We start from the raw sequence: 14,336 nt of genomic DNA, 5'->3' as shown, positions 1-14,336 counted from the left end.
TTTTGTATATAATGTCGTTTATAGCGATCCTAAATGCAAACGGTCTCTTGTATCCAAAAAGGATACTGAATTTGGGTCTATTTCAGCATTACATTTAATAGAATCAGCCATGTTATTTAGGAAGATCAAAAAGTCCTCAAAGTTTTCCTTAGATCTCCTTAAAATGCAAAAGACGTCATTGACATCCACATCAAAATGTATTTGGAAAAAGGGTTATTATTCCAAATATTGTTTTCTTCTAGAAAACCCATAAAAAGACAGGCATAGTCTGGGGAGAATTTTGAACCCATTGCAGCTCCCTGTTTCTGGAGATATCAAATCAAATCAAATCACTTTTATTGTCACTCAACCATATACTGTTGTGGCTTCTGCCACCTCTGTGAAACATCACTCTTGAAGTCTTAGGGTTTTGTTGCCAGAAGATAGACTTTATTATCAGAGATAGCAAAGCCGAGTTGCTCCCAGCACAACTGACTTTCTGTATTCAAACAGGCCTATATACACATATTCACCTAGGGCGTGACCAATACACCCCATACATTTTGTTCTGTGTCTTTAGTCTGCTTAGAGAACATTAAACTATGAGAGAGGACCCTCTCCATCTGGAACCTCTTTACGGGGTCTTATCCTATTTTTTCTCTAGTGTCAAAACATGAGACTCAATTTACCATATATGAGTACCATATGTGATTACACATTCCATTTTTAAGGGGCCTCATTCCCACAGGCCTCTAAACACACCCAAACACACAGTAAAATCCACGCTTGACCTTTAGAAATAATTGTAGACAAAAATGGCTATATTTACATTGATTATACTTGATTAATTTATATTTAACTTGATAAAAATATTCCACAATACACAAGTGCAATAGTGTGTGAAATTCTTGGGTGCAGTTCCGAGCAACATAGTAGACGTGACAGCGATGAGACAATTTACAATAAACATCAGATTTACAACACAATTTAAAATCTAATATACACATAATTACACACAACACAATATACAAATAACATACAATGTACAGTATACAATACACACAATATAGATACACATTATACAATAAAAAAGTATATATAGTATATATAGAATGTACAGTAGGTTGTATTGTACTGTATTGACATTCAGGCTGTCGGTTGATAGTAAGTTGTTAAGAGAGAATATAATATAATAATAATATAATTTATGACAGTCCGGTGTGAGATATAAGAGTAAGAGTAATAAAGTGCAGTGCTGATGTATTTTGATCGTGGGAGATCAAGAGTTCAAAAGTCTGATTGCTTGGGGGAAGAAGCTATCATGAAGTCGGCTGGTGCGGGTCCTGATGCTGCGATACCGCCTGCCTGATGGTAGCAGTGAGAACAGCCCATGGCTCGGGTGGCTGGAGTCTCTGATGATCCTCCGAGCTTTTTTCACACACCGCCTGGTATATATGTCCCGGAGGGAGGGAAGCTCACCTCCGATGATGTGTCTGGCAGTTCGCACCACCCTTTGCAGTGCTTTGCATTTGTGGGCGGTGCTATTGCTGTACCAAGCGGAGATGCAGCCAGTCAGGATGCTCTCTATAATGCAGGTGTAGAACCGTGTGAGGATGTGGCGGTTCATTCCAAACTTTCTCAGCCATCTCAGGAAGAAGAGGCACTGATGAGCCTTCTTCACAACGGGTTCAGTGTGGATGGACCATGTTAATTTCTCAGTGATGTGGACACCCAGGAACTTGAAGCTGCTGACTCTCTCCACTGGTGCTCCATTGATGGTGATGGGACTGTGTTCTCTATCTCTTCTCCTGAAGTCCACCACAAGCTCCTTTGTCTTACTGACATTGAGGGAGAGGTTGTGCTCCTGACACCAGTGTGTCAGAGTGTGCACCTCCTCTCTGTAGGCTGTTTCATCATTGTCAGTGATCAGACCTACCACCATCGTATCATCAGCAAACTTAATGATGGCATTGGAGCTGTGTGTTGCCACACAGTCATTTGTGCACAGGGAATACAGGAGTGGGCTGAGAACACAGCCCTGTGGGGCTCCAGTGTTGAGGGTCAGTGATGAGGAGATGTTGCTGCCTATTCTAACCACCTGACATCTGCTTGACAGGAAGTCCAGGATCCAGCTGCACAGCGAGCTGTTTAAGCCCAGAGCCCGGAGTTTCTTATCAAGCACTATGGTGTTGAATGCTGAGCTGTAGTCTACAAAAACATTCTCACATAAGTGTTCTTTTTTTTCCAGGTGGGAGGGAGCAGTGTGTATTTTAGATGCAATGGCATCATCAGTGGAGCGGTTGTTGCGGTAAGCAAACTGCAATGGGTCTAGTGAGGGAGGCAGCACAGAGCAGATGTAATCTCTGATTAGTCTCTCAAAGCATTTGCTGAAGATGGGGGTCAGAGCAACAGGATGCCAGTCATTTAAGCAAGTTATTTTGGATTGCTTTGGAACAGGCACAATGGTGGATGTTTTAAAGCATGTGGGGACTACAGACAAAGAGAGGGAATGGTTGAAAATGTCCGTAAAAACACCAGCTAGTTGGTCGTGCACGCTCTGATGACATGGCCCGGAATGCCGTCTGGACCCGTGGCTTTGCGGATATTCACCCATCGGAAGGATCAGGTTACATCCGCTACAGAGACGGAGAGTGAACTAACCTCTGTAGCTTCGGCCGCGAGAGCTCTCTCCGCGAGGGCGGTGTTATTTCCCTCAAAACAAGCATAAAAAGTGTTTAGCTCATCCGGGAGAGAGGCAGCGGTGTTCACGGCAGAGTTTTTATTCCCTTTAAAGTCCGTGATGTTAATTCCCTTCCACATGCTTCTAGAGTTGGTGGTGTTAAACTGTCCTTCAATCTTGTTCCTGTACTGACGTTTGCTGATCTGACAGTTTTTCAGAGGGCATAACTGGCTTGTTTATGCTCCTCCGCGTTCCCGGAATTAAAAGCGGAGGTCCGCGCATCAAGTGCCACACGAATATCGCTATTAATCCAAGGTTTCTGGTTCGGATAGATCCATATTGTTCTGGTCGGAATGACGTCCTCTACGCACTTTCTGCTAAAACACGTTGCGCTCTCAGTGTAAAGCTTGATGTCGCCATCAGAGGTGGACCGGAAACATCTCCCAGTCCACGTGATCAAAACAGTCTTGTAGCGTAGAGTCTGATTGGTCCGACCAGCACTGGATTGTTCTGAGGGTGGGTGCTTCCTGTTTCAGTTTCTGCCTGTAAGCAGGCAGAAGCAAAATGGAAGAGTGGTCCGATTTGCCAAATGGTGGGTGGGGGAGGGATTTGTAGCCATCCCGGAAGGGAGAGTAGCAATGGTCCAAAACCTGGTCCCCTCGTGTGTTAAAACTAATATGTTGGTGGTATTTTGGTGCGACTGATTTGAAACTGGCTTTATTAAAGTCTCCGGTCACAATGAACGTGGCCTCAGGCTTGCTTATAATCCCGTACAGTTCCTTGAGTGCCCGGTCTGTGTCGGCTTGTGGCGGGATGTACACAGCAGTGATAATGACCGCTGTGAATTCCCTCGGTAGCCAGAATGGTCGACACAGAAGCATGAGAAATTCCAGATCAGGAGAGCAGAAAGACTTGATAGAAATAATCCTTAAAGAGAAGCATGGACGTCATGTCAAGAATAAAATTAGACGGTGGAGTTTTATCAATTCTTGATTCAAGGAAAAACGTGAGAGCTTCCAAACCCATATCATGTGGGATGCTGGTATATAAAGAAATTACATCTAATGTGACCAGAAAGATATTTGCATTATAACCTTCAAAGTTAGTATATTTTAGCTGTTGTATAAAATCACCACAAGTTCCATCGATCGACATGATGAGATATGGGTTCCAAAAGACTTTCTTTGAAAGCCACTATAGGGCAACCAGGAGGATGAATCAAAGATTTATGAACTTTAGGCAAGACATACATGACAGTAGTTACCGGAAAATCCTTAATAAGATACTTCAGTTCCACTGAGCTAATTAAACCTTTATCACATGCATCATGCGAAAAGGCATCAATCTCTTTTTTGAAAAGCGTAGTTGGATTTGAGTCCAAATTTGTGTAACAGATATCATTTGAAAGTTGTGATTTAATTTCAGAGATATAGTCGTTTTTATCCATTAGAACCAAACCCCCGCCCTTATCAGGATGTTTCCATATTACATCGTGTTTCTTTTGAAGCTGCATCAAAGTCTGTTGTCCTTTAAAGCCACAATACTCAGGCTTGGATATCTTCAGAGTTTTATCAATATCCGTATCAGCCAAATTGCAAAAAGTTTCAATTGCTGCATTGTTAACGGGAGGGCAAAAATAACTTTTAGCTCTAAAGGATTTATTCCCAGACATTGGCTGAACTTGTCTCTGTAAAACATCTTTACAGTAAAAGTATTTCAATTTCATGGATTTATAGAATTTAAACATTTCAATTTTCAGCTGAAAGGGATCTGTAGATGTTGGAGGGACATACCAACAAACCTTTGACAAACCTTTGTTTAGCAGTTGTTCTTCTGCAGTTGAGAGGCTGGTGTTGGATAAATTGAAGACTAAGTTCAGATCTTGCGTGTCCTCCTCAATTGACTCACTTGAGTCCTTGCATCCTCCACTGCGTGCGCCTCCTCGTCGAGTGTTGTACTGTCGCTGTTGAGGAGGTCTCACATTTGGGGTATCGTCTTTTTACTCATATAAAAAAATCAAGATCTGAGTCAGATTGACGCGCAGAACTGGATCCAGATGTATATATTGACTTTTGCCTGAAATGAAGCTGTTTTTGGGGTTTATTAGACCAAGTAGAGTTCAGACGCTTAAATGGAAATATAATTATTAACTTTCAACAAACCATTGAGCACTTTATTAGGAACATGGTCCTAATATGGTCCTAATAAAGTGCCCGATGTGATCTTCTGCTGTTGTAGCCCACCTGCCTCAGGCTTTGACATGTTGTGCATTATGAGATGCTATTCTGCTCACTACAACTGTACAGAGTGGTTATCTGAGTTACCGTAGCCTTTCTGTCAGCTCGAACCAGCCTGGCCATTCTCCGTTGACCTCTCTCATCAACAAGTCATTTCCGTCGGAAGAACTGCCCCTCACTGGATATTTTTTGTTTTTGGCACCATTCTGAGTAAACTCTAGAGACTGTTGTGCGTGAAAATCCAAGGAGATCAGCAGTTACATAAATTCTCAAACCAGCCCATCTGGCACCAACAATCATGCCACGGTCGAAATCACGGAGATCACATTTTAGATTGACCTTCCATGCAGACTAGACCTATCTCCAAATGAGAATGTGTGGCGCATTATGAAGTGCAAAATATGGCAATGAAGTGCAAAATATGGCAATGAAGGGCCCATAGTACAACTGTGCAGCTGGAGACCTGCAAAATGGATAATTGGGGGAAAATTCTGCTTGCTAGATTTTACAAACATGTGTCTTCACTGCTCAAACACTTAATAAATGTTGTTAGAAGAAATGGTGACGCTACACAGTGATAAACACTCAACTGTCCCTAATATTTTCAGAGCGTGCAGGTAAGCATGCAATTAAGCCTAAAAAAAAAAGAGGCCAGCTCAAGCTCTTCCAAAATAATGTAGGATTATGACAAATGATCAATTTAGAGATCTGCCTAAAAATTACCATCATTAATCTACAGTGCATCTGGAAAGTATTCACAGTGCTTCACTTTTTCCACATTTTGTTATGTTACAGCCTTATTCAAAATGGATTAAATTCATTATTTTCCTTAAAATTCTACAAACAATACCCCATAACGACAACGTGAAAGAAGTTTGTTTGAAATCTTTGCAAATTTATTAAATAAAAAATGAAAAATCACATGTACATAAGTATTCACAGCCTTTGCTCAATACTTTGTTGAAGCACATTTGGCACCAATTACAGCCTCAAGTCTTTTTGAGTATGATGCTACAAGCTTGGCACACCTATTTTTGGGCAGTTTCTCCCATTCTTCTTTGCAGGACCTCTCAAGCTCCATCAGGTTGGATGGGGAGCATCTGTGCACAGCCATTTTCAGATCTCTCCAGAGATGTTCTATCGGGTTAAAGTCTGGGCTCTGGCTGGGCCACTCAAGGACATTCACAGAGTTGTCCCATAGCCACTCCTTTGTTATCTTGGCTGTGTGCTTAGGGTCATTGTCCTGTTGGAAGATGAACCTTTGCCCCAGTCTGAGGTCCAGAGAGCTCTGGAGCAGGTTTTCATCAAGGATGTCTCTGTACATTGCTGCATTCATCTTTCCCTTGATCCTGACTAATCTCCCAGTTCCTGCCGCTGAAAAACATCCCCACAGCATGGTGCTGGCACCACCATGCTTGACTGTAGGGATGGTATTGGCCAGGTGATGAGCAGTGCCTGGTTTCCTCCAGGCATGATGCTTGCCATTCAGGCCAAAGAGTTCAATCTTTGTTTCTCATGGTCTGAGAGTCCTTCAGAGAGTTTTGGGCAGTTCCTTGAGTTCCTTGAGCAAGGAACTTCCTGAGAGTTCCTTGCCTTTTGGCAAACTCCAGGCAGGCTGTCATGTGCCTTCTACTGAGGAGTGGAGTGCTGCAGAGATGGTTGTTCTTCTGGAAGGTTCTCCTCTCTCCACTTGGTCACCTCCCTGACTAAGGCCCTTCTCCCCCGATTGCTCAGTTTGGCCAGGCGACCAGCTCTAGGAAGAGTCCTGGTGGTTCCAAACTTCTTCCATTTACGGATGATGGAGGCCACTGTGCTCATTGGGACCTTCAATGCTGCAGAAATGTTTCTGTACCCTTCCTCAGATCTGTGCCTCGATACAATCCTGTCTCGGAGATCTACAGACAATTCCTTGGACTTCATGGCTTGGTTTGTGCTCTGACATGCACTGTTAACTGTGGGACCTTATATAGACAGGTGTGTGCCTTTTCAAATCATGTCCAATCAACTGAATTTACCACAGGTGGACTCCAATCAAGTTGTAGAAACATCTCAAGGATGATCAGTGGAAACAGGATGCACCTGAGCTCAATTTTGAGTGTCATGGCAAAGGCTGTGAATACTTACGTACATGTGATTTGTTTCATTTTTTATTTTTAATAAATTTGCAAAGATTTCAAATAAGCTTCTTTCACGTTGTCATTATGGGCTATTGTTTGTAGAATTTTGAGGAAAATAATGAATTTAATCCATTTTGGAATAAGGCTGTAACAAAAAAATGTGGAAAAAGTGAAGCGCTGTGAATACTTTCCGGATGCACTGTACCATTAAATGTAAGGACCTCAGGCTGAACAAGCCTGGATGTCTCTACCAAAATATTTAGAGGATTTAGCAATGCTGGGACATCTATCTATGTTTTTCACCCTTATATGTAATAATGCAAGGAATTTAGCTCAAGAAGGGAATTATGATTGATTCAGGGAATTTTTTTTTTGACTCCCAATTTGGAATGCCCAATTCCCAATGCACACAAGTCCTCATGGTGGCGTAGTGACATGCCTCAATCCAGGTGGCGGAGGACAAATCTCAGTAAACTCTACATCTGTGACCGTCAATCCATGCACCTTATCATGTGGCTGGTTGAGCGCGTTACCGCGGAGACCTAGCACGTGTGGAGGCTTCATGCTATTCTCCGTGGCATCCACAAACAACTCACCACGTGCCCCACTGAGAGTGAGAACCACATTATAACGACCACGAGGAGGTTAACCCAATGTGACTCTACCCACCTTAGCAACCAGGCCAATTGGTTGCTTAGGAAGCCTGACTGGAGTCACTCAGCACACCCTGGATTCAAACTTGCGACTCCAAGGTTCAAGGGGGTCTTTGTGCTGGTTCGATGGTCTTGAAGTTCCTATGAAGCTGGAGTGTCGCTTTCAGCAGAAATCGATTATGCACGTTGAGTTGATGATGAAAAGACCAGCGGAGCCTTGGAGGCTGCAGAGGGCTTGTGACTTTTACATTCTAGAGATGTCGGGAACCCATGAGGAAAGGCCTCGGGTCTCTCAAGAGTTTTTTGGAACTCTTGGGTTGGAACGTGAGAACTGTCCGAAGAGAAGAGCACAGAGTTCATTCGAGGCGGGGAGTTTTTGTGGAGTTGAGGTTGGCCAAACCCCAAAGGTGTTTTGAGCAAATCAGAAGTGCCCAACTCTTTCTCCTCCCTCAAGGTGAATTATGGTCTTTGTGTTGAGTTTCACAGTTTCTTGCTTGAAAAAGAGCAATGTTTAATCATGCATTTTAATATAATGTATTCCATAGATTTCAGAAAATAACCTTCATTAATATTCAAGACATGTGAAATGATAGTAGTGAATATGACATACTTTCATGAATATTCAATGTACTAGTTTAAAAACATGAAAATACTTTACTAAAATCATAATGGATAATTCATTGGTTTTACAGCATCGGTAATGCATGACTATGTGTCATTATACCATAATCTTCAGGGTTATCCTCAGGTTAAACCTTGAATGAGAATTTTAGGCACTTTGGCATAGATTATGTGCAGGGTAAAATTATGGTACAGTGAGTTTTACAATTGTGTTAAAATTCCTGGATTAAGATGAGATGTCATTATATGTATACACATGAAAAGTTCATTTTGTGCATTTGGAGAGATAAGAAAAGCATTAGTTTTGTGTCCAGCTAAAAAGAGTACAAAGGGATCATTTCAAAGAAAGTCTGTTCAAGCTCTCTTTCTTAGATAATGTGTTTTTATTACATGATGGTCAGGCTGATGGTCATTTGATTTTCATTCAGTATAGAAATTTAAATGTATATTTGTTCTGACTGAATGAAAGAAACAATGGCTTCCATAGTAACATCTTTTTTCCTCTCTCTCTTGGGGTCTCTTTTTTCCCCCTCCCTCTTCTTTTAGCAGATGGCCGAGAATCGTCCTTTGTTCTCAAGACAGTTGACAATCAGCAGAGCAACTTTTATGAGCTTCTTATGAGACTTTCTGGCATCTTCTTGGCGGAATATTTAGTTTATGACATTGAGGAATTTCTGGTGTGGAATACGGGGCCTCTGTAATTCTCTTAATTTTCTTTTGCCTCCAAGCACTACAATAAATAATCAAAAGATGTTTTGATAAAGCTAAAAGAGAAATTGGTCATATGTGAAACCCATAGAAAAATGTCAATCTTTCAACTTCATTGTCAGTTCTAACTTTCTATCTAACTTTTTCAGCAAACATTGAATGTGAATAACGTCACATTCATGTGTCTGTTCTATGTGTGTCTTTGATGCTAAGTGAGTTTAATGTCTCATATCCTACTCATATCTGCACACACTACATGGAATTCATGAAAATGCGGTGTAACTACAGTGCTGTGGAAAATTATTTTCTCCATTCTGATCTTTTTGTTTTTGTGTATTTTTCATAATTTTTTTTAGATCTTCAAATGAGATATAACATAAAACAAAGGCAACCTGAGTAAACACAAAATACAGTTTTCATATATATATATATATATATATATATATATATATATATATATATATATATATATATATATATTGAAGCAAAACAGTTATCCAACACCTATATCACCTATATGAAAAACTATCTGCCCCCTTAAACTTAATAGCTGGTTGTGCCACCTTTAGCAGCAGCAACTGCAACCAAATGTGTCCGATAACTAGAGATCAGTCTTTCACATCACATTCTCTGCAGAACTGCTTTAGTTCAGCCACACTGGAGGGTTTTCAAGCATGTACTGCCCATTTAAGGTCCTTCCACTGTATCTTACTTGGGTTCAAGTCAGGACATTAACTAGGCCACTCTAAAACTTTAATTTTGCTTCCTTTGAGCCATTCAGAGGTGAACTTACTCCTATGCTTTGGATCTTTGTCTTGCTGCATAATCCAGTTGCGCTTGAGCTTCAACTCACAGACTGATGACCGGACATTCTCCTTTTGGATTTTCTGGTAGAGAGCAAAATTCATGTTTCCCCTCATTATTGCAAGTCGCCTAGGTCCTAAAGCAGCAAAGCATCCCCACACCATCACACCACCACCACCATGCTTGACCGTAGGTATGATGTTCTTTTTGTGTAATTCTGTGTTTGATTTATGCCAGATGTAACAGGACACCTGTCTTCCAAACAGTTCCACTTTCGACTCATCAGTCCACAGAACATTCTCCCAAAAGGTTTGAGGATCATCAAGGTGTGTTTTGGCTAAATTTAGACAAGCCATAATGTTCTTCAGGGTTAGCAGTGGTTTTAGCCTCACCACTCTTCCATGGATGGCATTTTGGCCAGTGTTTTTCTAATAGTGGAGTCATAAACAGTGACCTTTATTGATGTGAGAGAGGCCTGCAGTTACTTGGATGTTGTCCTTGGCTTTTTTGTGACTTCTTGGATGAGTCGTCGCTGTGCTCTTGGAGGACTTTTGGAAGGTTGCCACTTCTGGGAAGTTTCACTACTGTGCCAAGTTTTCTCCATTTGGAGATAATAACTCTCTCTGGAGTCTCTTTGGAGTCCCACAACCTTTGAAATAGCTTTGTAACCCTTCCCAGACTGATGTATTTCAATCACCTTTTTCCTCAGAATTTCTTTTGACCTTGGTGTAGTGTGCTATTGGGTGAGACCTTTTAGCCAACTTCATGCTGCTGAAAAAGTTCTATTTAGGTGTTGAATTGATTGAACAGTGCTGGCCTGGGTGTCTAGTCCAGCTGAACCCCATTATGAATGTATTGTCATAGATTTGGGGATTTAGTTACTATGATTGGTTTTGGTAACTTTTTGGCTTCAATAAATAACATTATCATTTAAAAACTGTATTTTGTGTTTACTCAGATTGTCTTTGTTTTATGTTAGATTTTGTTCGAAACAATTTAGTATGAGATATACACAAAAACAGAAGAAATCAGGATGGGGGCAAATACTTTTCCACAGCACTATACCTGAATTTTTTGGGAGTTAATTTGGTTGAAGAAAGCTGTTGTCATTTCTGCAAATGACTGGACTGTGTACAGAATGGGATTAAGCACTAAAAAGGAATGTGCCAACCATATTCAACTGCATTGTGTACATGGCCATAGATAGCAGTTTCCGAGTGATTTCAATGCAACAGAATCTTTTTATTTCTCAATGTATCACTACAATCAGCACACTATCAACTACATTGTAGTGACCTTGGAAATAGGGTTTACACGCTTTGTGAGCAATTACTTTCCACAACTTTTCTAGTCATTAATGATTATTGCATTACTGTTTTAAAAAATAATTTTATTGAGATTGTTAGGGAGGAATTCCATGCCAAGTAGCCCACCAATCCTTGGAATTAAGAGATTACATATAATATACAGTTTATTTATTTGATAATACAATTACACTTATTTGTGCCTGCAAAAAGTAAAAAAATAAATAAATAAAAAAAATACAGCTTGTCTCCATGCAGAGCAAATTACAGCAAATTCTAGGCCTGGAAATCACAGTTTTGAAATTCTCTGATAATTCCGCCATACAATCGTGGATACAATAAGAGACACATATACAGTTGTGGCCAGAAATATTGGCACCCATGGTAAATATGACCAAAAAAGGCTGCGAAAAATGTCTATTGTTTATCCTTTTGGTCTTTCATTCATAATATTCACAAAAAATCTATCCTCAACTGGATATCAAACATTTGCAAACACAACACGTTTTATCAAAAAGCAAATGTTTTTGTCAAATATATGTGAGGCACAGTTATTGGCACCCTTTTATTTAATACATTGAGCAACCTCCCTTTGCCAAGATAACAGCTCTGTGACTTCTCCTATAATGTCTAATGAGGTTGGAGAACACATGGCAAGGAATCTGAGATCATTCCTCCATAGAGAATCTCTCTAGATCCCTAAAAAATTCTGAGGTCCACGCTGGTGGACTCTCCACTTCAGTTCACCCCACAGGTTTTCTATGGGGTTCAGGTCAGGGCACTGGGATGGCCATGGCAGAACCTTGATTTTGTGGTCAGTAAAATATATTTGTGTTGATTTTGATGTGTGTTTTGGATTATTGTCCTGCTGGAAGATGCAACCAGGGCCCATTTTAAGCTTTCTAGCAGAGGCATTCAGGTTTAGATTTTTTATTTGTTGATATTTGATTGAGTCCATGATGTCATGTAACTGAACAAGATGTCCAGGACATCTGGCATAAAACAGCCCCACAACATTAAAGATCCACCACCATATCTACCTGTGGGCATGACATACTTTTCCATATGGCTACCTCTCTGTGTGCGCACCAAACCCATCTCTGGTGTTTGCTGCCACAAAGCTCTATTTTTGTTTTATCTGACCATAGAACCCAGTTGCATTTTAAGTTCCAGTAGTGTCTGGCAAACTGAAGATGCTTTAGTTTGTTGTTGGATGAGAGGAGAGGCTTTTTTCTTGAAACTTTCCCAAACAACTTGTGATGTAAGTGATGTTTGATTGTAGTTTTGGAGACTATCTGACCCCAAGAACAAACTTCTGCAATTCTCCAGCTGTGACCCTTGGAGAATTTTTGGCCACTCGAACCATCCTCCTCACCGTGCATGGAGACACATGTCCTCTTCCAAGCTGATTCTTAACATCTCCAGTTGATGGGAACTTCTTAATTATTACCCTGGTGGTGGAAATGGGCATTTCAATGCTTTAGCTATTTTCTTAAAGCCACTTCCCATTTTGTGAAGCTCAACATTTTGCCACACATTTGAACTATATTCTTTGGTCTTACCCATTGTGATGGATGACTAAGGGAATCTGGCTTGTGTGATACCTCATATTTATACCCCTGTCATGGCTGAACAATTTCATGTTCCTAGTCACCCAGGTGTACTAAAAAATGTAAAATATGAATGGGAATATTCTTCAGATATTTTTTACTCATAAGAATTTCTAGGGATGCCAATAATTGTGGCAAACGTGTTTTGGAGAAAAACATTTATTGGAATATGAGATTCCCCCCCTTTCAAATAGTTTACTTCAATTAAAGATTCGATTTTTGCGAATATTGTAATTGAAAGATAAAAAGGATAAACAATGAAGACATATTTTTCACAACCTTCTTTGCTCATATTTACCAAGGGTGCCAATATTTTTAGTCACAACTGTATATTTTCAACCATACCCAAGTCAGACTTGTTTTTACAAAGCAAAAATGTAACAGGAATACTGGGTAAGAAAGTCTGTTCCATTCTCAATGCTTCAACAGTGAACAACATGTAACAAAAATTAAACTGAAAGGAGACATTATAATAACAGACATTTCTAGAAATATATTTCCATTACTACCACTACTATGCATCATAAAAGAAAGGCATTCCTAAAAATTATTTCTACCAAAAGAGCAATTTCATTTATATTCAGGTTTACCTGAAAATCTAGTGAAACTCTATACACATTATGATCAGTTGCTAATTTTTTCTTTTATATGGACTCTTTGGTGCATATTCAAGTTGCCGATTCCTGCAAAGGCATCGCCACACTCAGGACACACAAAAGCTTTCCCACTAGTATGACTTTTCTGGTGCTCGTTGAAACGGTACGGGCATGAAAAACTCTCTTCACAAAAAGAACAAAATTGGGGGGTATTGTGAATATTCTGGTGGATCTTCAGGTCTGATTCCAACCTAAAACTTTTAGCACACTGATCACAGTTAAATGACTTCGCTCCAATGTGCATAGATTGAATGTGATATTGAAGATTAGTTATATATTTAAATCGCTGTTCACACAGATTGCATGTGAAAGGCCTCTCTCCAGTGTGAACTCTCATGTGATTTTTAAGGTTTTCATTCCGTGGGAAACTCTTTCCACACTGAGGGCATGAGTAAGGCTTCTCTCCAGAGTGAGTTCTTCTGTGGCAATAAAGGGTTGTTTTTTGTCTGAAACTCTTTCCACACTGAGAGCATGTGTAAGGCTTCTCTCCAGAGTGAATTCTCATGTGGGTATTAAGACTTGTTTTTTGTCTGAAACTCTTTCCACACTGAGGACATGTGAAAGGATTCTCTCCAGTGTGTATTCTTATGTGTTCCTTTAAGGTTATTTTACGTGTGAAACTCTTTCCACAATGAGGGCAGATTAAAGAATCTGTTGCTTCTGTGCTTTGTGTTGTTTGTTGTGAGGAATTATTTTCAGTCTGTGAGCAACTAAATGATTTCTCTCCAGTTACAAAATCATGAGGCTTCTGATAGTGACGATTCTCCTCCACTTCATTCAGTTCTTGACTTTCTTCTTTCACTTCCATCAGGCCTATAAGAAACATATTAAATAGTTAAAAATCAATTTAAGGGCAACAAATAAGAAAATTAGTCCAGCAATATGTCAGACAAAGGTTGTGACATGGATGGACATGGTTGTGTCCTCTCACCAACATTATTTTGTCTCTCATGAATTTACGATCTGT

At 40.2% G+C, this 14,336-nt stretch overlaps 1 protein-coding gene across 11 annotated transcripts in view; it reads right to left on the bottom strand.

Moving 5' to 3' along the window:
• The window catches only part of LOC127442946 (gastrula zinc finger protein XlCGF7.1-like), an 898,889-nt gene that overhangs the window by 823,303 nt on the left and 61,250 nt on the right, over positions 1–14,336 (bottom strand). For 7 of the 11 annotated variants that reach the window (XM_051701370.1, XM_051701369.1, XM_051701367.1 and 4 more), the window contains one exon: positions 11,180–14,182. The exons of the other annotated variants lie outside the window; for them this stretch is intronic. In XM_051701370.1, coding sequence (XP_051557330.1) covers positions 13,338–14,182 — 845 coding nt within the window. In that variant the 3' untranslated portion in view covers positions 11,180–13,337. Of the gene's footprint in view, positions 1–11,179; positions 14,183–14,336 lie in introns of those variants that run through there. 11 annotated transcript variants of the gene reach the window in all.

Source organism: Myxocyprinus asiaticus, chromosome 6 (genome assembly GCF_019703515.2).
Source record: "Myxocyprinus asiaticus isolate MX2 ecotype Aquarium Trade chromosome 6, UBuf_Myxa_2, whole genome shotgun sequence".
NCBI lineage: Eukaryota > Metazoa > Chordata > Actinopteri > Cypriniformes > Catostomidae > Myxocyprinus > Myxocyprinus asiaticus.
This window is presented reverse-complemented; position numbering and strand designations above follow the sequence as displayed.